The sequence below is a fragment of the Barbus barbus genome (assembly GCF_936440315.1).
Source record: "Barbus barbus genome assembly, chromosome: 4".
NCBI classification, from domain to species: domain Eukaryota; kingdom Metazoa; phylum Chordata; class Actinopteri; order Cypriniformes; family Cyprinidae; genus Barbus; species Barbus barbus.
In genome coordinates this window covers 8190108-8216490 of record NC_136732.1, presented here as the reverse complement: position 1 = coordinate 8216490, position 26383 = coordinate 8190108, and the positions used below count along the sequence as shown (strand labels likewise).

General features: G+C 36.5%; 1 protein-coding gene across 1 annotated transcript in view; it reads left to right on the top strand.

Moving 5' to 3' along the window:
* The window catches only part of LOC306869013 (cytohesin-3-like), a 49343-nt gene extending 23671 nt beyond the window's left edge, over positions 1–25672 (top strand). Inside the window, exons 3-13 of the mRNA XM_079415550.1 lie at positions 87–151; positions 909–975; positions 1185–1303; positions 1668–1748; positions 2252–2364; positions 4205–4353; positions 4703–4814; positions 11479–11555; positions 18177–18248; positions 18330–18484; positions 23810–25672. Of these exons, the coding sequence (XP_079271676.1) occupies positions 87–151; positions 909–975; positions 1185–1303; positions 1668–1748; positions 2252–2364; positions 4205–4353; positions 4703–4814; positions 11479–11555; positions 18177–18248; positions 18330–18484; positions 23810–23882 (1083 nt within the window). The 3' untranslated portion in view covers positions 23883–25672. The remainder of the gene's footprint in view (positions 1–86; positions 152–908; positions 976–1184; positions 1304–1667; positions 1749–2251; positions 2365–4204; positions 4354–4702; positions 4815–11478; positions 11556–18176; positions 18249–18329; positions 18485–23809) is intronic.
* Positions 25673–26383: the final 711 nt, after the last annotated feature.

Here is a 26383-nt window from a genome sequence, read left to right as displayed (position 1 = left end):
GTTGGTGTTGTTAGTGGAATGGGGCATTATTTGGGTTATAGGAGTGTCGTATAGTTTACTGTTTGATGTGAGTCTCTGTTTTACAGCGGCTGAAGTTTGAGATCGCTGAAGTGATGACGGAAATCGAGCAGCTCACGTGTGTGGGCGACAGGTGAGTTATGAGAGATTGAAATGTTTCGTTTTCATTAAAGTCCAGCTGAAACTCATTTATATTTGCACCCGTCTCTCTTTTGTCTGAGCGTCCTCACTGATCTGTCCTCTTCTAAACATTCATTAAGCGCTCATCTGGTTGAAAGGTCATCACCGCTCACACACCTGAGGAGAGGACATGCATGCTTTTTATTGAGCTTACAGGAATATGGATTGAATCGGTGTGAGGAAAAGGATGTTGGATATTCAGCATTCAATAACCCTCTAGTTAGACTCTAGTTGTAGTTTAAGGCATTATGTAAGGAATCCAATTTTCTTGATTTTATGAGATAAATGTGATAAGTACGTTAAACAAGGCTTATGCCATTGATGCTTATTGAGTGTACAGAAACTGCAGCTCTGCAGATCCTTGTGAAGGATGCAAGATTCGATACTAATAGCTGAGGTTTGGTTTTAGCAATATCACAGATTATTTCAGTCTAATCGTGAGCAGTTGATTTTAGTGCAGATTGTTTAATGAATATTCTAGACACAGCTTTGCTAAAAGGCTGTTATTGAAGAATGCAGCAGTTAAATCTATTTGACATCAAACGCACAACACATAAGTAGACTATTTTCACATTTTCTGCACCATATTGTCTGGGAAAATCAGCTGACTTCTGTGGACTTTAAGCATGCAAAACTGTGCTAAACAAAGCTAAATATACTGCACTCTTATTGGTAGATATTTGTTAAGACATATTTACTTCCATTTGCAGCAAAACAACACAGAGAAACAAACAAATTGCAATGGGAAGAAAGAAATTCAACATGGACCCCAAAAAAGTAAGTTTCATTTTATTGTCTGACCCAGATATTTGAAAATGGTCACAGATGTTTTTTAAGCCTTTAACCTTTACTTTATAGTATTTGTACTGAGCGATCAGCATTGTGACATTTTCCCTGACACATTGGAATAAATTTGGACATTTTAATTTCCCTGACATGTTTAAGGGTTGATCCTTAAATCCTTTTTGAAATAAAATTCATTGTAGGGGATCCAGTTTCTGCTGGAGAACGACCTCCTGCAACAGACCCCTGAAGACATCGCTCAGTTCCTCTATAAAGGCGAAGGCTTGAACAAAACTGTTATCGGGGATTACTTGGGAGAACGGTAACCCTTTACTTCATTCCTGTGGTTTTTTACCCTTGTTTATTCAGTGTATGTCAGTCACGCTGTGAGAGATATGTGCCCGATTAATCACAAAAATCCTCCGGAAATTGATTGTCTGGGTTTAGAGAGCAAAGCAGCAGCAGTGAAACACAACATGTGTGCCTCTGAGGGAAATGGACCACCTCTTGGGATGTGACTTGTCAAAACAACAGGATTTCTTGAAGCATAGCTATAGATACAAACAGACAAAGCGGCCCAGAACATCTTGAAGGATCTTAAAAATCTACTTTTTTAAAGACAAGCAATCGATCTTTTTTGCAGAAAGTAACCATTTCTTCTTTGTCTGGTTGTTGTTTTCTCGCAGGGATGAATTCAACATCAAAGTGCTCCAGGCTTTTGTAGAGCTCCATGAATTCGCCGACCTCAACCTCGTTCAGGCTCTGAGGTGGGAGGAGCTTCTCATTCTTTCCCAAAAACTGCATGCATGCCTCATTTCTAGACGAGTCAAAATATACCGGACTTTTGGTTTAGAATGAGTGAGAATTGGTCCCTATACTAAAGTGTTACCATAAATTCTAATAATATATTTTAATAATAATAATAATACATATATATAATATATATATATATAATTTCTTTTTTTTCTTTTTTTTGCATTGCGGCATTTTCATGACAATTAAAAAAATATATATTTAATGCCAAAATATTGATTACTGTAATATAAAAGAAATTGTGAATAAATGATTTAGTAATTTATAAATTATATTGTAAAGTATTTATATATAATGGTAATATTTATGCCTCTACCATTCTGATTTTGGGAAAAAAATTATTATGATTAAAAATACAGTAAAAAAACAAAAAAAGTTTGATTTTGTGTAAATGTGACATGGGCTTGTTTAGATTCACTCATGAATATTTTATGATGGATTTGCTCTTTCCACACAGGCAGTTTCTCTGGAGTTTCAGACTTCCTGGTGAGGCCCAGAAGATTGACAGAATGATGGAAGCGTTTGCGTCCCGGTACTGCCAGTGCAACCCGGGAGTCTTTCAGTCCACAGGTTAGACATGTGCAAAACGGCCAGTGTCCATACTAATACAAACCTTCCTTCTGTCCTGACTCTATTTCATAGAGAGATGTCAAAAAAAGCATCAGGCCCAGAACATGCTCAGTCAAATTTGCATGTTTTTCCTTAGGTTTATCTTAGTCTGCAGAAAAGTGCATGCCAGTTATCTGATCACAGCTGATAGATTATAATGTTATACTGAAATGAATGGTTAGTTTGATGGCGATGGTGTGGTGACAGGCTGCATTTAATGCTGGATCTGAATACTGGCTGAACAGACACTTGTTTAATGTCACTCGTTAGAGTTAAGAGCTCATGTCATGATGTGTTTAGAGAGTAAACAGTGACTGGTGTACTGAAGCTGTAAGAGAACAGCTCAGCCTGGCAGTCAAATCCCACCCACATTCTCACCACACTAGTGACTCACACCCACGCTTATGTCAGGGTTTGGCTCTAAAGTAATACTAAGAGTTTTTGGACAGACTTAAATGTTCAGAATATTAGGGTGAAAGAAGATTTGGTAACACTTTAGTATAGGGACCAATTCTGACTATTAACTAGTTGCTTATTAGCATGCATATTATCAACATATTAGCTGTTTATTAGTAATTATAAAGCACATATTCTGCATGGCCATATTCTACATCCCTAATCCTACCCAATAACTTAACAACTAGCTTACTAACTATTAATAAGCAGCAATTTGGGAGTTTATTGAGGCAAAATTTGTAGTAAATGGTTTGTTAATAGTGAGAATTGGACCTTAAATTTTTTTATTTATACTAATTTTCTCAATGACAAGCATTTACATTTAAAAACAACAGTTTTCCATTTTAATATATTTGAATATTTCATTTATTCCTGTGATGGCAAAGCTGAATTTTCAGCATCATTACTCCAGTCTTCAGTGTCGCATGATCCTTCACGATCCCTGCTCAATTATTAACATTTATTATTATTATCAATGTTGAAAAAAACTGTAGAAACTGTCTGGAGTCAAATGAGAGAGAGAAAGAAAGAAAGAAAGAAAGAAAGAAAGAAAGAAAGAAAGAAAGAAAGAAAGAAAGAAAGAAAGAAAGAAAGAAAGAAAGAAAGAAAGAAAGAAAGAAAGAAAGAAAGAAAAAATTTTATTCAACAAGGAAATTAAATTACGCAAAAATGATGACAAAGACATTTCTAAAGTTACAAAATATTTCTGTTTCAAATAAATGCTGTTCACTGAACTTTCTTCAGAGAATGCTGAAAAAAATATTACAGTTTCCACTGCAAAACCTGCATTCAACAGTAATAAGAACCATTATTAATAACTGAGCAGCAAATCAGCATATCAGAATGATTTCTGAAGGATCATGTGGCACTGAAGACTGGAGTAATGATGCTGAAAATACAGCTTTAAATCACAGAAATAAATTCCATTTTTAAATAGTTTAAAATATAAAACAGTTATTACAATATTACTGTTTTTGTAGTATTTTTGATCAAACAAATGTAGCCTTGGTGAACATAAGATACTTCTTTCAAAAACATAAAAATTCTTAAAGATTTCTAACCTTTGACCATTATAATATATTTCTTTATGTAATATTGTTGTATATTTACAGTAAAATACTTATAAGTGAAATACTAATAGTCCAAATATTATTATTAGCCTCTTAATAGTAGACCACTATTATTATTGCTCTTTATTGAGTGAGGGGCTGCAACGGACATAATGCGTTTATTTTTTTTTTTTTTTTACAGATGTGTCAGATATTTGAGGCAAATAATGTGTGATATTGTAGTATTGTAGTCAAGGTAGTTATTGAGTTTTGTATCTGTTTTTTTGTCTTTGCAGACACATGTTATGTCCTGTCCTTTGCCATTATTATGTTAAACACAAGCCTTCACAATCCTAACGTCCGGGACAAACCCGCCGTAGAGCGTTTCATCTCCATGAACAGAGGCATTAATGAAGGAGGAGACCTGCCAGAGGAGTTGCTCCGGGTAATGGCCGCTCACTGGATCTCTGATTCAATGCTGAAATTATAGACTATACCATTAATGATGAATGATATAACACAACAATAACAGATAAACTATCTGAAGTAAGAATTTATTCCCTCTGCTGGTAAAAGCCCAGTTTGGGGGGCCAAACACTAACTGCAAGAACTTTATTTACTATCCTCTTTCTTCTTCCTCTCTCATTTTCCATATGACTGACTTTAAACCTCTGATCTGATCATTATTAATACAGCAACAGCCATAGGACTGTTTTAAATATTTTACAGAGGCAGATGTGTAAATGTACTCATCTGCATACATTAAGAGCACTAATGTCCCTTCTCTCTCGCAGAACCTGTACGAGAGCATCAAGAGCGAGCCCTTCAAAATCCCTGAAGATGATGGCAACGATCTCACACACACATTCTTCAACCCGGACCGAGAGGGCTGGCTGCTCAAGTTAGGTCAGAACCAGACTCTTACTCAGATAATTTCTGCCGAGATGTGGTTTACGGTCTGTTGGAGCCTGTAGGTGGTGTCAGGGAAAGCTTTGAACACAGTGCTGCTCATTATCATCCTAATGGGTTTTTCACATCACTGCGAGGGATTCCTTCAGCAGAAGTACCCCGTCTCATAGGGACAGAGCGCCTGACACATAGAGTTACAGCCACTCGTGAAAAGTGTGCAGTTTAGTAGGGAAACATATTGTGGGGAGACAAGAATAGGATGAAAGCAGAATGCAGTGTATTTTCTTGCTGTTACTATTGAATTTGCTTTTTAAACATCAGCTCTCACAGACAGGGTTGTGGTACTTTAATTTGTAAATTATGAGGTCCTGGAATGGGCTTCTGTTGGATCTGGCAAGGGAGGAAGGGACACATAATTAAGAAAAAAAAGATGTGTAACACCCAATTGAAACTTTAAGTAAGCGGCATGTAAAATACTGAAACACTGTTCACAACCTATTTTACTCTGTAATCTGATGTAAAATGGATTTGGCAAACTCTAATCTGATTGGATATCATTAGACGTCTTTTTTTTTTGTCCGCCTGGGTACAAAGTTATGTTTAAAAGTGGTACAAAGAGAGATTCTGAGGGAAAACATATACACTCAATAGACTCACTGGCCACTTTATTAGGTACACCTTGCTAGTACCGGGTTGGACCCCCTTTTGCCTTCAAAACTGCCTTAATTCTTCGTGGCATAGATTCAACAAGGTGTTGGAAACATTCCTCAGAGATTTTGGTCCATATTGACATGATAGCATCACGCAGTTGCTGCAGATTTGTCGGCTGCACATCCATGATGCGAATCTCCCGTTCCACCACATCCCAAAGGTGCTCTATTGGATTGAGATCTGGTGACGGTGGAGGCCATTTGAGTAAAGTGAACTCATTGTCATGTTCAAGAAACCAGTCTGAGATGATTTGAGCTTTGTGACATGGTGCATTATCCTGCTGGAAGTAGCCATCAGAAGATGGGTACACTGTAGTCATAAAGGGATGGACATGGTCAGCAAGGTCAGCAACAATACTCAGGTAGGCTGTGGCGTTTAAACGATGCTCAATTGGGACTAAGGGGCCCAAAGTGTGCCAAGAAAATATCCCCCACACCATTACACCACCACCACCAGCCTGAACCGTTGAGACAAGGCAAGATGGATCCATGCTTTCATGTTCTTTACGCCAAATTCTGACCCTACCATCTGAATGTTGCAGCAGAAATCCAGACTCATCAGACCAGGCAACGTTTTTCCAATCTTCTATTGTCCAATTTTGGTAAGCATGTGCGAATTGTAGCCTCTGTTTCCTGTTCTTAACTGACAGGAGCGGCACCCGGTGTGGTCATCTGCTGCTGTAGCCCATCTGCTTCAGGGTTCGACGTGTTGTGTGTTCAGAGATGGTATTCTGCATAACTTCATTGTAACGAGTGGTTATTTGAGTTACTGTTGCCTTTCTATCATCTCTAATCAGTCTGCCCACTCTCCTCTGACCTCTGACATCAACAAGGTATTTTCGTCCACACAACTGCCGCTCACTGGATATTTTCTCTTTTTCGGACCATTCTCTGTAAACCATAGAGATGGTTGTGCGTGAAAATCCCAGTAGATCAGCAGTTTTTGAAATACTCAGACCAACCCGTCTGGCACCAACAACCATTCCACGTTCAAAGTCACTTAAATCCCCTTTCTTCCCCATTCTGATGCTCGGTTTGAACTTCAACAAATCGTCTTCACCACATCTAGATGCCTAAATGCATTGATTTGCTGCCATGTGATTGGCTGATTAGCAATTTGTGTTACCAAGCAATTGAACAGGTGTACCTAATAAAGTGGCCGGTGAGTGTAAGTACTGTATTTAGCCTTTTTTGGCTCTGAAAGGACTTTAAAGCTTTGATAAATTTAGTTTGAGTGTAATTTTGCACATAGTAGAGAGTAAACTGGGTCACACTTAAAGCTGCAGTCCGTAACTTTTTTTGGTTAAAGATGATCCGAAATACAAGTACATAACTAGCCAGTGTTCAAAACTATCGCCTTACTTTTGCCCGATTCACAATCACAACGGTAAGCTTATAATAATGTTTTCTAATTTGAGTGGTATGGGTAGGTTATCGCGGGAAATTCGAGCATGACACTGCGTCATTACGTCACGTCTGTAAACATAAAGAAGTTGTCCCGGCTAGTAGGCTATCTCATGTGAGGATCCTGCAGGTGGCGGATCGTTTATAGCGTTTTCTCACAGAAGCTAGTATAATTAAATGTATCATTTTGATGGCAGATTGTAAAACAGAAAGGATTATGTGTTTATGAAACACATGTGAATGAAATTTAATTATATTCCAATTTTATATGCTTCTGATTACAGATAGCCTGCGATTACACAAGATTTGTATTTTAAAGAAAACCAGTTCAAAGGGAGCATAGTTGGCTTTTTGGGTTAAAAGAATTTCTTAATATGAAATTCGAATGGTAAAGATTAGACTGTACAGAAATTGAAATCTACACGCTAATACACACTATACTCATTGTCACGCAATGCTGATGTTGTTAACATTAATAATTTGAGAATAAAGTATAACAATAATAATACTTTGCACGGTTTGATGTGATATGAGCTAACTGATCGTTAGATTAAATCATCATTGGTAGCGCAATTTATGGTAATGCTTTTTTCCTCAGTTGGTCAGAACAAATGTGGCAGACTTGTTACTTACTTGTTCACATGGCAATATATGGTGAAAATTCTTATTTGGGTCATATATTCCAAGACGTAGGCGAAGTACAGTAAACTTTCACACCGATGCGGTGACTGACAGCTACACATTCACCTCAAAACATTAGATTCATCTGCGCTGGAGCACAGCCCATGCAAGCAAGATAATTCCACACTGCTGCAATTCCAGGTTTTCAAACAGAGATGGCGACAAAGAGGCTAAACTTACGGACTGCAGATTTAAGTTTAGGGCTTCTCACCATTAACTTACTATTAACTGTAACTTTTCCCTCAATAAACTCTTAAAAAACGTCTTATTAATAGTTAGGAAGGTAGTTGTTAAGTTTAGGTATGGGGTTGGATTAAGGGATCTAAAATATGGTCATTAACATGTGCTTTATAACTCGATATGCTAGTAATGTGGAATTAGTTAATAGTGAAAATTTGTCCCTAGTGTTATTTCAAAATCATTTCAGTTAAACCCACCTCTAACTGGCACGTGAAAACAAAAATATTGACTGGTCACTGGACTTGTTATTTAGATATTTTATAGTGTGCAGCTGTTGAATAAGATCCAGTGTGGACCAGACTTTGCTGATAGTTAAATGTCTGGCTGTACAAGATTAGAGTTGTTGTATGGAGCCAGATCTGGATGCACAAATGAATCCCTGTAGTAGGGGAATGGACACAGAAGGTGTTTTGTAGTTGCTGTGTTTCATTTGTATGTGTCTCTTTTATTTGTTTGTCGAGCATCAAATGACACGTGTTTGTGTGTTTCTGATGTCCCCTCTCCCATCTCCTAACATTATGTGTGTCATTTCTGTCCTAAATGTGTATTTGTATGTGTTGTGGTGGTGCTTTGTTTCTCATGTATTGATGTTGAACATTCCTTCTTGTTTTCCTTACACACTTTGCCCTTTGACCCCTGCCCTCATTTTCTGTCCTGTGACTGGCTGTCTCTACAGGAGGTACGTAACCAGGACAGCTCGATCCCATCATTCCCTCATCTCAACCTCTGGTGCCTCTTTTCATCTCCTGTAACCTTCATCTTATCCTTTCCTGACGGTCATTCAAGGCCTTCCTACTTCCTGTCTGTAGGGATATGTATATTGTTAGGTTGCTCTTCTCTGACTGGCTGCTACTGGGGTCAAAGGTCAGTTTAGTGCACATGGTCTGATTTAGCATCACACCTCAGCTGGATTGTTTGGCTCGGGACACACAAATTCCTTGTTTATTATGTAATGTCCCAGGAGTCCTGTATAGATTGTAATAATGAAGGTACACAAAATTACTTATTATATATATATATATATATATATTATTGGATACGTATTGTCTAAAGCATTGTCCAAATGAAGGTACCCTGATCTTGCCCTGTAGGTCATGAACTAACAGAAGCCTGTATGTGTTAATAGAGTCATTGTGATTGTGTCATCGTCCTTCAACCATTCAGCTCCTTCACTGAGAGCCACAAGCCATGAAATTTCACTTGTGATCCCTCACCCTACAGACGACCCTCATTTCCCATCTGAGAGTGGCCTTCATTGTCATGAGCTGCACTGGTGCTCTGAATGTCTCTCAAACTGCCATCTTTTGTGACTGAGGCAGCATAATACAGATGAACATCAGAGACAGTGAAAGTGCCACATGGGAATAGAACTGCAAGTAGGGAACTGCAGATAGCATGACTCTAATCTCTCTCTATGCAGTATGTTTCCATGCGGATGTGCATTCAGCATCTGTGGGTTGGAGATGTTGGAGTCAGGAGAGGGGGTAGATAAGCCCGCGGCAGCTTTGTGCTGGATACACCATGTTATTGCAGCCAAAAACAGAACAGAAGAGTGCCGCTTGCTCTAGAAAACAGCAGAGGCAAGATATGACTGTAGATGAGTCAGAGGCTTTAATGTATATGAGAACATGTAGTGAGCGGGGGTGTAAGAGAGAGATGCTTTGCATGTCTATATCTATGTATCCTTTTCCACAGCATGATAGTGTCGTTTCTACATTTGTCATGAGACACGGTGTCTAATTCAATCGTAAAATGCAATTCTTGTAAGGTCTGTCTTTTTTTGCAAAAGACTGTTGCGTGACTGTTTCTGAAGAATAAACCAAATAAGGGTAGCTCTGTGATCCAAGCTCTCTTTGACATCTGTCTCAAATAACTTCTCTCATCGTCGTAGCATTGCTCCCAGACATTTCTGTTTTCAGAGCAGTCACAGATTTGAGCTGTATATTGTTTTCTGAAAGGTTCAGGAGAATCTCCATGTGGAATCTCCACTTCGATTCTTGAAGATATTGTTAAAGGCACCACAATCGATTCATATAGAATTGCAAAAATAATAAAGCTTTGTTCAGACTCAGTCCAAATGCTTTTTTTGTGCATATCCGATTGGAATCTGATCATATTTAGCAAGTGTGAACGGCAAAAAACAACAAAAAAAATAAAAAAGAAGAAGAAGAATTCACATAAAATCAGATTTTTCCAAATCTGTTTCAAGCTACATTCATATGTGGTTTGGAATTCTATTCAAATTGCATTTTTGGAAATTCATTTCAGTCTGACCACTCAGATCGGATTTTGCGTAGCTTTTTCACATTCTCACGCCACATAAAATGTAAGCACATCAGATGTGTTTATTTTTATATATATAAGATTTATTTTTTGGCATTTTTGCCCTTTATTATGATAGGGAAGCAAAATGTGAGAGAGATGGGGGGTGGGATCAGGAAAGGTCCTTGAGTCGGGATTTGAACTCGAGACACCCATAGCGCAACAGTGCTGTATGTCGGCATGCTGCCCACAAGGCTATTGGCACCGACACATTAGACATTGTTTGCAGAAAACATCGGAGAAACAAGATTGTGTTGTTGCGAAGTGCAATTCAAGCAGAAAATGACAATTGACAATATACTGCTGGCCTCTTTGAGTTTTGAGAACGGTAAAGATGGCAGCATGGAATAAATCCACGCATTCCAGCTTCCTACGTTTATGCCGCTTCCTCATTAGATGTAATATGATAAAGCGCAACAGCAACATGTCATGTTCTAAGATAACATCTACATTGCAAACTGTATTGCCAATACAGATATTCAGTAAAATGAAAGAGCATGATGGGATACACAAATCGGATCTGAGCAGTTGCGATACACAGTGTGGACAGTCATTTAAATCAGATTCCAATCATATAGACAAATAATCAGATTTGGACTGACAGTCTGAACAAGGCTTACTGTTTCCAAACAAGTTTCCATATTGTCTTGCCATCTTCCATTGTTCTAAGAAACATGTAGTCCTGCCCAAACTTACACCATTGACATATCCAACCACTCCAATAAACAGAACATTGTTCTTAAGTGCCACAGGCCACATCTGTCTTAAATGCTGTACTTAATGTAGACTTGTGGTCTTGTGTCCTTCAATTGCATGTGTCCATGAAGTCCACCAGACCATAGTATCCTATTTGTTATGAATCAGAAGGGTGATCCAGAGTGCCTCTTCATGGCTTCAATGTGTTCTTTTGCAGAGCTTGCACCGGAGATTAATTGTCTATGTTGCATTATGTCACTCAAATAAAGAACACAAGGGCTGAGGCTGGTATTTAGGACAATCTCGGACTCTTCAGAAATTCAACAAATTCATGGTTTATAGACTAATTCATGGTTTACAGTTGCCTCTGTGCATTAAAATAGGACAGGAGAATATTGTGATTATGCAGATCTAAACTTGGCCAGATCATTTGCAAATAAACGAGTGTTCACCAGAAGATATTGTTGATGATATTCCAGAAATGAGAAACAGGAGCTGTATGTTATTGTTGCACTGGCGCTAGTCATGTACGGCTCAGAAATGGGGTCACTGGCCTTGATTTAGTTTCTGTTTGATGGTTCATAAGTTCTGTTTAATTTTCTTTGCAGGCGGGCGAGTTAAAACTTGGAAGAGGAGATGGTTTATTCTGACCGACAACTGCTTGTACTATTTTGAGTACACAACAGTAAGTAGTTAGGGCCCAAGCCAGTAAGGCGCAGGGCCCTATTGTTCTTCTAAGGATTATTATTAGGGCCCAAGCCAGTAAGGCGCAGGGCCCTATTGTTCTTCTAAGGATTATTATTTTTTTTTTTTTTATTATTTTTTATTTCGACTATCCGGGTACTTTTGGGGGCCTTAACGTGCCCGAAAACTCTTGAAAATTGGCACGCACATTGGAACCTGCGGCCATTAGGACGCCACAGAGGCTGGGACCCGGGCGTGGCACAGGGGCTCTACGGCGCCCCCTGGAAAATTGTCAGAAAGCTTGATGTATAGCTCACACATACTTGCACGTATTCATATGAAACTCGGTACACATATAGAACTCATTGAGCCGAACAACTTCCGCGCAGCATGTCATAGGCTCCGCCCAACAGGAAGTCGGCTATTCAGGGCTGTTTAAAAAGCGCATGCTCTGGAATTTGATATACTCCTCTGAGGATTTCCATACGATTGCCACCAAACTAGGTGAACATGATCTCAAGACATTGGGGACGCTAAATTGCGAAGATATTTTTGATATGTCGAACGGTTTGCCCGTGGCGAGGCGATGAAGTTATGGCGAAAAATGAGACCCAGGAAATGCCTAATAACGTCCACATACATTGTATGATGTAGATCAAACTTCAGTGACTTGTTCGTTGTATGATGCCGATCGGATAGATGTGACTATTATGACTGAAAGTTATAGCGCCACCAACTGGCTGCAGGAAGTGTGTCGTTTTCAAAATGCTTTGAATTCAGCATCTTATTTTTACTCGATTTGCTTCAAACTTCACCAGAATAATGTCAAAACACGGCCGATGTAAAACTGTGAAGGGAATATTGATATCTAAAATGATGTTGCCATGGCAACGTGTCAAAGTTGAAAATTCGTTTCTGGTGATTTTGAGGCAGATAACATGTTTAGAATGTCATGAAACTCAACACACATATCCATTTTAATGATAGTTAGACACTGGAAAAAGCTCATAAACGGGCGTGGAAGAGGCACTCTATAGCGCCACCTTTTGTCAAAAATGAGGGGGTTAGTTTTAGCTACAGACCCCAAACTCGGTACATAAATTGTTCTAATTAATCCGGACAACTTTCTAATTTACAGTCATTAGCTACGACCAACAGGAAGTCGGCTATATTTATTTTAATGTGGGTTTTTTTTTAAAACGGGCTGTAAACAAATTAATACTCCTCCAAGCAGAAACACGGAAATCACACCAAACATTTTTTATCATGATGCCAAAATACTGAAGATGCTAAATTGCGGACGGATTTAGGATATCTTGAACGATGATTTAATGGCAATTTATTAAAGTTACAGTAAAAAAGATCCATTTTATTTTTTTTTATCTTTTAAGAGCAGCTTCCAAACACTTCATAAAAAATTACATACACAGAACAATACAGTCTGAGGATATGTGATTAATTTCATGAATTTACAATACACTATGCAGAGGAGAAAATTAAAAAACTATCAGAGCTGCCTCTGAGTGAGAGGTCCTGTCAGCCTGCAGCTGAGTGAGGGGTGGGGTGGGGTGGGCTGTGAGTGACTGTGTGAGTGACTGTGTGGATTGAGGCAGTGGGTGAGAGAGAGAAAGAGAGAGAGGGTCTGTTTTTTAAAATCTTTAAAAAATGCTTATAAATCATTAAAGATTTTGATAACACTTTATAATAAGGTCTCAATTCTTAACATTAGGAAATGCATTAATTAACGTGAACTAACAATGAAAAATATATTTTTACAGCATGTTAATTCTTCCATGATAGTATGAACTAACAAAGAACAATTTTTTTAAAGCATTTATTAATCTTTTTAATGTTAGAAAAATAGTCATGTTCAAAAGATAAACTTTAAAATTTAATAATATATAAACACATTTTGGATTAATATTGATCAACATTAAATGGTATATAATTATAAATGATTATATATATATAATGATAGCTACAGACACCAAACTCGGTACATAAATTGTTCTTATTAATCCGGACAACTTTCTAATGTACAGTCATTAGCTATGACCAACAGGAAATCGGCTATTTTTTTTTTAATGTGTTTTTTTTTTTAAAAACGGGCTGTAAACAAATTCATACTCCTTCAAGCAGAAACCAAAAATTCACACCAAACATTTTTTCACATGCTTCCAAGATACTGAAGATGCTTCATTGCGGACCGATTTAGGATATCTTGAACGGTGATTTAATGGCAATTTATTAAAGTTACAGTAAAAAATAACACTTTTTTTTTTTTTTATCTTTAAAGAGCAGCTTCCAAACACTTCATAAAAAATTACATACACAGAACAAGACCGTCTGAGGATATGTGATTAATTTCATGAATTTACAATACACTATGGAGAGCAGAAAATTAAAACTATCAGAGATCTCCTGTCACTGCTTCTAATGTGTGCGGTGGGTGACTGACTGTGTGAGTTCAGTGAGTGTGGAGGGGGAGAGAGAGAGAGAGAGAGAGAGGGTCTGTTTAAACTTCTCAATAAAATCCTTAAAAAATGCTTATAAAGCATTAAAGGTTTTGATAACACTTTATAATTAAGTCTCATTTGTTAACAGTAGGGAATGCATTAATTAACATGAACTAACAATGAAAAATATATTTTTACAGCATGTTAATTCTTCATTGATAGTATGAACTTACAATGAACTAACAATGAACAAAATATTTTTAATATTAGAAAAATAGTCATGCTCAAAAGATAAAACTTTCAAATTTAATAATATATTAACACATTTTGGAATTAATATTGATCAACATTAAATGGTATATAATTATTGTTGATGTTAACTAACAACAGTTAAATAATGTTGTTTTTTAACATTGGTTAATTCACAAATAATATTAAATATTAACAATATATTTTTTACTTTATTCATTTTTGTTAGTAAATTATTCATGTTAGTTAATGGAAAAATAAATAATTTAAAAATGCTTATAAATCATTAAAAGCTTTGGTAACTATAATAATTTCTCATTTGTTAGCATTAGTAAATGCATTGACTAACATCAACTACCAATGAAAAATATATTTTCACAGAATTTAAAGTTTTATATGTTGTTCTGTGTGTGTGTGTTTCACAGAGTTGATGGTTTGGATTAACCCTTTAATTGCTGTATCCCTTAAAACCAAACTGCCAGAGGGTTACTGTGATGCTTGTGCTCGCTGGGCACCGTTTTATCGATGCCACCGGGGTGGCGTATGCTGACGGCTTGGGCCCGTCATCGCTGCTTGCAGCTATATTTTTTTTTTTTTTTTTTTTATTTCAATCATCCGGGCACTTTTGGGGGCCTTAACGTGCCCGAAAACTCTCGAAAATTGGCACGCACGTTGGAACCTGCGGCCATTAGGACGCCGCTGAGGCTGGGACCCGGGCGTGGCACAGGGGCTCTACGGCGCCCCCTGGAAAATTGTCAGAAAGCTTGATGTATAGCTCACACATACTTGCACGTATTCATATGAAACTCGGTACACATATAGAACTCATTGAGCCGAACAACTTCCGCGCAGCATGTCATAGGCTCCGCCCAACAGGAAGTCGGCTATTCAGGGCTGTTTAAAAAGCGCATGCTCTGGAATTTGATATACTCCTCTGAGGATTTCCATACGATTGCCACCAAACTCGGTGAACATGATCTCAAGACATTGGGGATGCTAAATTGCGAAGATATTTTTGATATGTCGAACGGTTTGCCCGTGGCGAGGCGATGAAGTTATGGCGAAAAATGAGACCCAGGAAATGCCTAATAACGTCCACATACATTGTATGATGTTGATCAAACTCCAGTGGTTTGTTCGTTGTATGATGCCGATCGGATAGATGTGACTATTATGACTGAAAGTTATAGCGCCACCAACTGGCTGCAGGAAGTGTGTCGTTTTCAAAATTATTTGAATTCAGCATCTTATTTTTACTCGATTTGCTTCAAACTTCACCAGAATAATGTCAAAACACGGCCGATGTAAAACTGTGAAGGGAATATTGATATCTAAAATTATGTTGCCATGGCAACGTGTCAAAGTTGAAAATTCGTTTCTGGTGATTTTGAGGCAGATAACATGTTTAGAATGTCATGAAACTCAACACACATATCCATTTTAATGATAGTTAGACACTGGAAAAACCTCATAAACGGGCGTGGAAGAGGCACTCTATAGCGCCACCTTTTGTCAAAAATGGGGGGGTTAGTTTTAGCTACAGACACCAAACTCGGTACATAAATTGTTCTTATTAATCCGGACAACTTTCTAATTTACAGTCATTAGCTACGACCAACAGGACGTCGGCTATATTTATTTTAATGTGGGTTTTTTTTTAAAACGGGCTGTAAACAAATTCATACTCCTCAAAGCAGAAACACGTAAATCACACCAAACATTTTTTCTCATGATGCCAAAATACTGAAGATGCTAAATTGCGGACGGATTTAGGATATCTTGAACGATGATTTAATGGCAATTTATTAAAGTTACAGTAAAAAAGAGATTTTTTTTTTTTTTTTATCTTTTAAGAGCAGCTTCCAAACACTTCATAAAAAATTACATACACAGAACAATACAGTCTGAGGATATGTGATTAATTTCATGAATTTACAATACACTATGCAGAGGAGAAAATTTAAAAACTATCAGACAGTTGTTACAATGCTTCTATGAGTGAGAGTTCCCTGTCAGCCTGCAGCTGAGTGAGGGGGTGGGGGTGGGGTGTGAGTGACTGTGTGAGTGACTGTGTGGATTGAGGAGCTGGGTGAGAGAGAGAAAGAGAGAGAGGGTCTGTTTTTTTTAAATCTTTAAAAAATGCTTATAAAGCATTAAAGGTTTTCATAACACTTTATAATTAAGTCTCAATTGTTAACAGTAGGGAATGCATTAATTAACATGAACTAACAATGAAAAATATAATTTTTTACAGCATGTTAATTCTTCATTGATAGTATGAACTTACAATGAACTAACAATGAACAAAATATTTTTAATGTTAGAAAAATAGTCATGTTCAAAAGAGAAACTTTAAAATTTAATAATATATTAACACATTTTGGAATTAATATTGATCAACATTAAATGGAATATAATTATTAATGATTATATATATATAATGATAGCTACAGACACCAAACTTGGTACATAAATTGTTCACATTAAGCCGGACAACTTTCTAATTTACAGACATTAGCTACGACCAACAGGAAGTCGGCTTTTTTTTTTTTATGTGTTTTTTTTTTTCAAAACGGGCTGTAAACAAATTCATACACCTCCAAGCAGAAACCACAAATTCACACCAAACACAGAACAAGACAGTCTGAGGATATGTGATTAATTCCATGAATTTACAGTACACTATGGCGAGAAGAAAATTTTAAAACTTATCAGAGATATCCTGTCACTGTGCTTCTAATGTGTGCGGTAGGTGACTGGGTGAGTGACTGACTGTGTGAGTTCAGTGAGTGTGGAGGGGGAGAGAGAGAGAGAGAGAGAGAGAGAGAGAGAGAGAGAGAGAGAGAGTCTGTTTAAACTTCTCAATAAAATCCTTAAAAAATGCTTAAAGCATTAAAGGTTTTGATAACACTTTATAATTGAGTCTCATTTGTTAACAGTAGGGAATGCATTAATTAACATGAACTAACAATGAAAAATATATTTTTTAAAGCATGTTAATTCTTCATTGATAGTATGAACTTACAATGAGCTAACAATGAACATAATATTTTTAATATTAGAAAAATAGTCATGTTCAAAAGATAAAACTTTAAAATTTAATATATTAACACATTTTGGAATTGATTTTAAACATTAAAACATTGATTTCAACATTAAATGGTATATATTTATTAATGATGTAAATTAACAACAGTTAAATAATGTTGTTTTTTAACATTGGTTAATTCACAAATAACATTAAATATTAACAATATATTTTTTACTTTATTCATTTGTGTTAGAAAAAATTATTCATTTTAGTTAATGGAAAAATAAATCATTAAAAAATGCTTATAAATCATTAAAACCTTTGGTAACTATAATAATTTCTCATTTGTTAGCATTAGTAAATGCATTAACTAACATCAACTACCAATGAAAAATATATTTTCATAGAATTTAAAGTTTTATATGTTGTTCTGTGTGTGTGTGTTTCACAGAGTTGATGGTTTGGATTAACCCTTTAATTGCCGTATCCCTTAAAACCAAACTGCCAGAGGGTTACTGTGATGCTTGTGCTCGCTGGGCACCGTTTTATCGATGCCACCGGGGTGGCGTATGCTGACGGCTTGGGCCCGTCATCGCTGCTCGCAGCTATATTTTTTGTTATTTTCTGGGGTGTACTGTACACCAGGGCTGCCAATCCTGTTCCTGGAGATCTATGTACCTGCAAAGTTCAGTTCCAACCCTGATCCAACACACCCATCTGTAATCATCAACTGCTTCTGAAGATCTTAATTAGATGGTTCAGTTGTGTTTGATCGGGGTTGGAGCTGAACTTTGCTGGAAGGTGGATTGTGCACCATGTCCTGTCTGAGAGTTTGAGGGATTATTCTCATCCTATATGCATTTTGATGGGTTTCTTCTGCCTACAGGACAAGGAACCACGTGGAATTATTCCTCTGGAGAACCTCAGCATCAGAGAGGTGGAGGAGCCCCGGAAACCTGTAAGTGTCCAAACACGTTAGGGCTGTACAAGATCATGAAAACATCATGCCTTACATTTTATGTTTTGTTTCCTTATGTAGAACTGCTTCGAATTGTACAATCCCAACCATAAAGGTCAGGTGATCAAGGCCTGTAAGACGGAGGCAGATGGGAGGGTGGTGGAGGGAAACCATGTCGTCTACAGGATATCAGCGCCCACACCAGAGGAGAAGGAAGAATGGATCAAATCCATTAAGTAGGATTTCCTTCCTATTGAACATATTCTAATCATTAAATAGTCTTGTTCAGTGATCTCATCACTGGGTTTCACCCGGTTGCTGAAGAAATACAGTGATGATGTTAACACATAATGTTCCTCTCCCACTAAGCCTGACCCTAAACGTAACCAAAAATTAAAAGAAAAATAAGAAACTACTGTATGTTTACGTATAAATAAAATAAAGCCAATTTTTAGGAGCGTAAAGATTTTTGGTAACACTTTACAATAAAGTTCCATTTGCTAATACTTCTAAAGTATTTATTAATCTTAGTTAATTTTCATGTCAACATTTACATTTATTAGTGCATTATTCAAACCAAAAGTTGTATCTGTTAAAGGGGTCATCGGATGCGACATGCACTTTTACAAGCTGTTTGAACTGAAATGCGTGTTGGCAGTGTGTATACACAACCACCCTGTAATGACAAAGATCCACCCAGTGGTTTTTTTTCCAATCTCATTAAATCATTGCCTCACACGGACGAAAGCTGCTCCCACGATTGTTGATTGACACAAGTGTTTTACCTTAGAGCCGCCCTGAGTGAGCTGTCAACAGTCCACCATTGTTTCAACGCCAATGCAGGGGTAGACAAGAAGGGCTCCTAAGTGATTGAGGTGTTCTGTTGTTGGATGTAATAATGAACATAGCAGTCGTCATTTACTCCCGAGATCTGAGCCGCTGAAGATGCAGTGGATTACCTTTGTTTTTGAAGGGAATGCGCCCCCTGATCGGCCTAAATGCATCTAATGGAACGGTCTGCGAACCCTCCAGCGCTAGTTGACTGTGTGTGCCTACAACAGCAAGTTATACGCTTGTATATCTTTGAATGCTCATTGATTATTATGGTGAATGATGTCAAGTTGACTGTTCCAAAATGGCAGACGCGACAACGTATCTGGAGTGGTCGAATAAGGCATCTATACATGAGAACGGCTCATCACCCCACGGAAGAGAGGAGATAGATATCTATCTATCTATCTATCTATCTATCTATCTATCTATCTATCTATCTATCTATCTATCTATCTATCTATCTATCTATCTATCTATCTATCTATCTATCTATATCTATATGGTGAGCAGAGCTCATTAGCATTTAAAGGAACATGGACTAAAACAAGCTGATTTTGACAAGGTAAAAAGTGTTTTTTACGCTACCATTGAGAAATTTTGACCAAAGTATGTTATAGACTTTTCATTAAAGCCCTAAAGAATCATATCAACTTGTGATAAATGGGTATCCGATGACCCCTTTAATAATATTTAATGGACCTGAGAACATGAACTAACAATGAACTTTTTTTTTTATTAACTAAAAAAATTAAGAATGAACTAATAAATTAGATGAATAAATACATCTACCTATCTATCTATCTATCTATCTATCTATCTATCTATCTATCTATCTATCTATCTATCTATCTATCTATCTATCTATCTATCTATCTGTCTGTCTGTCTGTCTGTCTGTCTGTCTGTCTGTCTGTCTATCTATTATCTATCTATCTATCTATCTATCTATCTATCTATCTATCTATTTATCTATCTATCTATCTATCTATCTATCTATCTATCTATCTATCTATCTATCTATCTATCTATCGAACTGTCTGTCTGTCTGTCTATCTATTATCTATCTATCTATCTATCTATCTATCTATCTATCTATCTATCTATCTATCTATCTATCTATCTATCTATCTATCTGTCTGTCTGTCTGTCTGTCTGTCTGTCTGTCTGTCTGTCTGTCTGTCTATCTATTATCTATCAGTAACAGTGCACTCTGTTACTATTATCTGATGTAAACTATGGCAACAGTTTGGATGACACTTACTGATTGAAATGCAGAAGCACTTATGTATGCCATTTTGCCATATACTGTATATCCATTTCAAAAGTACAAATTTACACATTTCTGTATGTGGGATATTGATTGAAAGAAACTTTTTCAAAATTATTGATACGGTCGATCTCCCAATATTTGGCTGGACCCTTTGACCAGCCTCAGCCATTATAAGGCCATGATTGACAACATAGTCCACAACTGTGGCCCTTATTTCATCTGATATGCGCCTCTGTCCTTGGCCTTTTCTGCCTCTTCCTCTGTTTTGCCTCTGTACCCTTCCACGCATTCTTACTCCTCTTCTTCCTCTCAGCTGTTGACCCTGATTGTTTCCTGGATGTTCATCCATTGTCAGAATTTGTAACTCTTGTGTTGTTCTCTGTCTATATGCTTTCCAATTGAAGGCTCATGAGATCAAATCAAGTCAAGTCTGCTTTATTGTCAATTCTTCCACATGTACGGCACATACATACAGAGAATTGAAATTGCGTTACTCTCAGACCCTTGGTGCATACAGTTAACATTTAAGACACTGACAGTAGACGTTCAAATACAGATAAATACAGTTTAAACATATGTACATACAACTATACAGATATACAAATGAGGACATTGTAGAAAAATAAAGAAAGAGATAGATAAAGTGGCATAAGGCACATGGCAGATATAGTGCAAACCAGTTAAATAAAACAAAACTGTGCAGATATATGTGTATATGTATAGAGTGAATATATATAGTACAAAAGGAGCTTATCAGTCTGAGGACATTGTAGAAAAATAAAAAAAGAGATAGATAAAGTGGCATAAGGCACATGGCAGATTAGATAGAGTTAAATAAAACAAAACTGCAAGATGCACCTATTTCAGCTATTTCAGAGAACTGTTTATCATTGATTGATCTACATTCTCTTCATTAGTGAAAGTCAAGATTCACCTGCACAATTCATGGCAAATTTACAAAAAATAGAAATGTGTAGAAAATAATTATGCTTGACTGTTTATGACAACTAGATCAACCATTTTGCATTTAATGACTTTTACGATGAACTAATTACTGGATGTTTTGAGGGCTAATACCATTTTACCTATACTATAAGCAACATGACATTACAACTGATAATGTAGGAAACCACAGACAAGTGTACATAATCAATTGCATGACTGTACCAAAGCAATCACAACTTGTTCAAAAGAATAGAAACTGCTTTTATTATGTGCACAATTATGATGTGGAGGTTGAACAAGTTGTTAAGAGAATTTCATTTCTGATCTGAGAAATGCAACAAAACGACTGAGAAAAACTGTAACAGCACTAGTCACGGCGGTGTTTTGAATAGAAACAGCAGTCTCATCACATAACCCGTTTTCATGGGGCGTCAGTGGAGATTAGTCAGAGCTTAACCCCCCACAAGCCATCAACTCCAGCGGGACCAACAGACCTGTTGCAGACCTGTTCTCTCCACTAATCCAGGCCTAGCACTAGCGTGTTTCATCTCTCAGAGACATGCTGTAGGGTGAGAGGGTTTATAACAGCACATTTTGCCTAGTCGGCACAGTTATGACCCACTATCCTTATCTGCTTATCTGTAATCATGCTTTATATGCTAAGGATAGAGGACCATTCAGTCACGCTTTGGAAACAAAAACAAGGGTTTCCCATGTGTTTTAAGTCATTCAGCAGAAATAAGTTATGGCAGTGTATCTGATGCAGAATCTGAGCCCACAGAACGTCATTGGAACACATTTTAAATCCATTCAGCAGAATTATTTTCAGGGTAGTAGAATCATAGTAGAAAATGTAAAAAGATTAAGGATATGTTTGGAATTGATCACTACCATATTACTTGCTTAAGCCTGTGTAGTATATTCTGTACACTACTATCAACAAATAGTTAGTAAAAGAGTGCACAGTAAAATAATACCTTGTTGAGGCATGATGTCATCATATTGTATGTGAGTGACATCCTGTTAGCATTTTGGAAAAATTTAATTTGTTGCAATTTTTTTATTTTTATTTTTGATAGTCAAATCAAAAACTCATTCAGATATTAAAGAAATAATATGCTATTCCGAACATAGAGTGTGCAAATTAAACACATTTCCCAGGAACCTCTGCACTAACAAAGATACAAAGAGCAATCATTCTGCTCTGCATCTCCAAGAACTCACAGTTTATAACTACGTTTAGTATTTTTTTTAGAGCGAGCGAGAGAGAGAGAGAGAGCGTCTCAAAAAGGGAGGAATGTAGGAAGGTTATAGCACTCCTATGTCATAGGAGCTACATAGCTGTTTACCATCTACATAGACAACTAAAGACAGATGAAGCATCATAAGTGACCATTTCATAATGCTTGACATAGCCTTATGCAAAAAAAAAATTTACATAATGTGCACTATAAGTTAACATTCAATACAAATCATTCAAAAATATATATTTATAAATATAAAGAACAGTACTGTACTTGATCAAATAATATGAATGAATAAAAGTCCACTTAACTGTATTTAGTACACCTTCATGACTTTTCCTAATATCATTATTTAAAATTAAATTCAATGTTTTACTTTTAAATCAGCAAGTTTTAATAATCTTTTGTCATATTTTAGAGAAGTACACTTGTTTTGATGTGCTGACTAACATAATAAGGCACAAGTACTTAATGATCATTTTAACTGTATTAAAATGATATTAACATTTTATTATAATAAATGTGTGTGTATATATATATATAAAGTATACTAAAGTGTAGTTCTTTTCACAACAATCAACTCCATGCCATACAAACAGTGTTTGTCACTTTTCATTCCAGTAGACATTAGCATTAGCTAAGCTAACGACACAGTGTAATAAACATGAAAAATGAATAGAGTACAGTACATTTTTTCAGTTTATCAGAGTGCATTATGGGATTACCTAATAAATTAATTACACATGTGATGCTGCCTCAAACTTTGGCCAAAACAAGGTATCTTATAAAGGCAGCGTAATGTTGCCACCTATCTGGCTGGAGCACACACGTGATGCCTTAATAAGTATATCGTCTACATAGGGAGCTAATTAGGTTTTGGACCAGAGCTGAATTCTCCTCACACTGAAAGAGGCACTTCCTGCAGTGGAGGATGAGTTTCACACTATATTTCACACTAGCCGAGAAAACTGTGGCAACATCAGCAGAGCATTCGCGACTCTTCATAGAGCGCTTTGTAGAGCACAGGAGCATTAGATATCAGTCGCTTTAAACTAGCCTTTAATCTTAGCAGCTCTGGCCTTGCTCAAAAACAAGAGGCGGGGTTAAACGGGGGCGTGGTCTGTCCTCAGAAACCATGGAAACCAAACTAGGTCACTGAACAAACTATTTTCAATGATGTGTGTACTGTATATATGTGCTACATTTCCATATCAAAGATGCCGTAGTCTCTCTGCCTTTCCTCACATCTCCTTTAATTGGTTCCTTCAGAGCGAGCATCAGCCGGGACCCCTTCTACGACATGCTGGCCACCAGGAAGAGACGAATCGCCAACAAGAAGTGAAGTCTGCATCCAAACCGCTTTCAGCCTTTGTGCGAGTGTGTGTTTGACGGGCCCAGCAGCTGAAGAATTCATGTTTATAGTTCCTTTCTTGTGTTTCTATGCGTATAAAAACACAGCTGTCCTGATCTGTTTGTATTTGCATGGATGTATACCTGGGTGGCTCACTCGAGAGTCCAGAGGAAGTCGTTTGTGATCTTTCACTACATATGTCAGATAGAAAAGCCATTTATTTCAAGAAACTAGACCTATTTCGACGCCCAAAGACCTGACGATGTGATCGCACAGGGCTCTGAGACAATAAGCCTCCGTGGCCGTTATCTCTTATGGTGCTAGAAGACTTCCTGCGTGCATGTGACTGCACTAGAAGCTCAAATCGACGTTAATAATCCAATGCTATGTGGCGGTCTGGAGTCAGCTGGACTGATTTCATGTTGTTAGAGTAAGAAACAGCAAATATGTAACATACACTGCTGTTCAAAAGTTTGGGATGAGTACGGTTTTTAGTTTTTTTTTACAGAAGTTTCTTATGCTGATCATTTATTTGATCAAAAATACAGAAAAAAGCTGATTTTGTTAAATATTATTGCAACTTAAAATAACAGTTTTCTATTTTAATATACTTTAAAATATAACTAATTCCTGTGATGCAAAGCTGAATTTTCAGCATCTTTACTTCAGTCTTCAGTGTCACATGATCCATTCTAATATGCTGATTTTGCTGCTTAATATTTTTTTGGGACCTTTTTTTCAGGATTCTTTGATAAATAAAAAGTTAAAAAGAACAGTGTTTATTTAAAATAGAAATATTGTGTTACAATATACACGACTATTCAAAAGTATGGGGGTCAGCAATTGTTTTCTTTTAAGAAATTAATACTTTTATTCAGCGGGGATGGGTTAAATGGATAAAAAGTGATAGTAAAGACTTAAATTGTTAGAAAAGATTTCTGTTTTGAATAAATGCTGTTCTTTTTAATGTTTTATTCCTCAAAAGAATCCTGAATAAAGTATCACGTCCCAAAAAATATTAAGCGGCACAACTGTTTCAACATTGATAATAAATCAGCATATTATAATGTTTCTGAAAGATCATGTAGACTGGAGTAATGGCTGATGAAAATTCAGAAATAAATGATATTTTAAAGTACATTAAAATAGGAAACCGGTATTAGAAATATTTTTTTTATCAAATAAATACAGCATTGATGAGCATAAGAGTCTCCATTATAAAACTTAAAAATCTCACTGATCCCAAACTTTTGTTTCCATTAACCTTTCCGTTCTGGTCTTCGATGACACTATCTACTGTTACGTATGATGTGTTGATGTAATACGAATGAATTTGCTTGCTTTTGTGTTCTTATGACAAGTATAGGTAAATATCTTTTTATATTTATTTTCTTTCTGATTTTATTCTACTCATAATTGGTAAACTATAGATCTAAGTTATGTGTAAATACTGTAAACATTTGTCTTCTTTTTTGTGTAAGTACAATCTCTGTAGCATATAAATCTACTGGCTTTTTAATGTTAGGGCTCTTTGCTCAGCAGCCTTAAACTAATGTACTTCTGTCAGGGAAAAACACCTTGTAATTCTGAAAAATGAAGATTTTTTTTTTTTCTCTAAATCCAGTAGCAATTTATATGTGGTTGTAAAATACCAGCCCTGTGCAAGGGCAGAATACTATATCCAATGCCCTTTGGGGCTCCAGATTAATTTTTATATGTCTGTATAAGCTATTTGTCGAAATGTACATGAAATATGAATACATAAAATATTCATAAAACTAAAACTTTCATGAGTGATTTGTTTCCTCACACTTCACAGCTATTTGATCCAACTTTGATCAGACCTTTTTTGAAATGGCTCTAAACCACATTCTAAGTATTAAATTAAAGCTGCAGTGTATTGAAGTGGAGCTGGAATCAACAGCAGACAAAGGATGGCTAATGAAGAATTAAGAAAAACAAGGAAAGTTTTGCCGTTTTCCATTGCACTGTTAATGCAATCTTTCTGACACTTGCAAAATATATAGAAAGCATCATCATACATTAGCTATGACAAAAAGACGCAAAACAACATTTCTGATACAAAAAAGAGAGAAAAGCAACATTTGAAATATATGTATACTATACTGTGTTATGCTATGTTTTATCAGACGTGGATGAGCCAAAGAAGTGTTTGGTTTAATATTCATAGCAGAAAAGAAATGAATTTTAAGTAAGCTGTGGACAACAATATAATATCACAATTCCATCACAAATATTTAAAAGATTGGCAGGTTATGTTCTACACGGTAAAAAAAAAAGTTGCAAGGCAACCAGCTTAAGGTTCTCTCAACTTATTTTTTAGGAAATTTCTCAACTTTTTATCGTATAAACTTAAAACAAGAAGTTGAGAAAACTCAAAAATCTGCTGAAGCTGGTTGCCTTAAACTTTTAAGTTTGCTCAACTTTTTTTTTATTATAGTGACGCGTTTCATTTCAGATGTGCAATAATA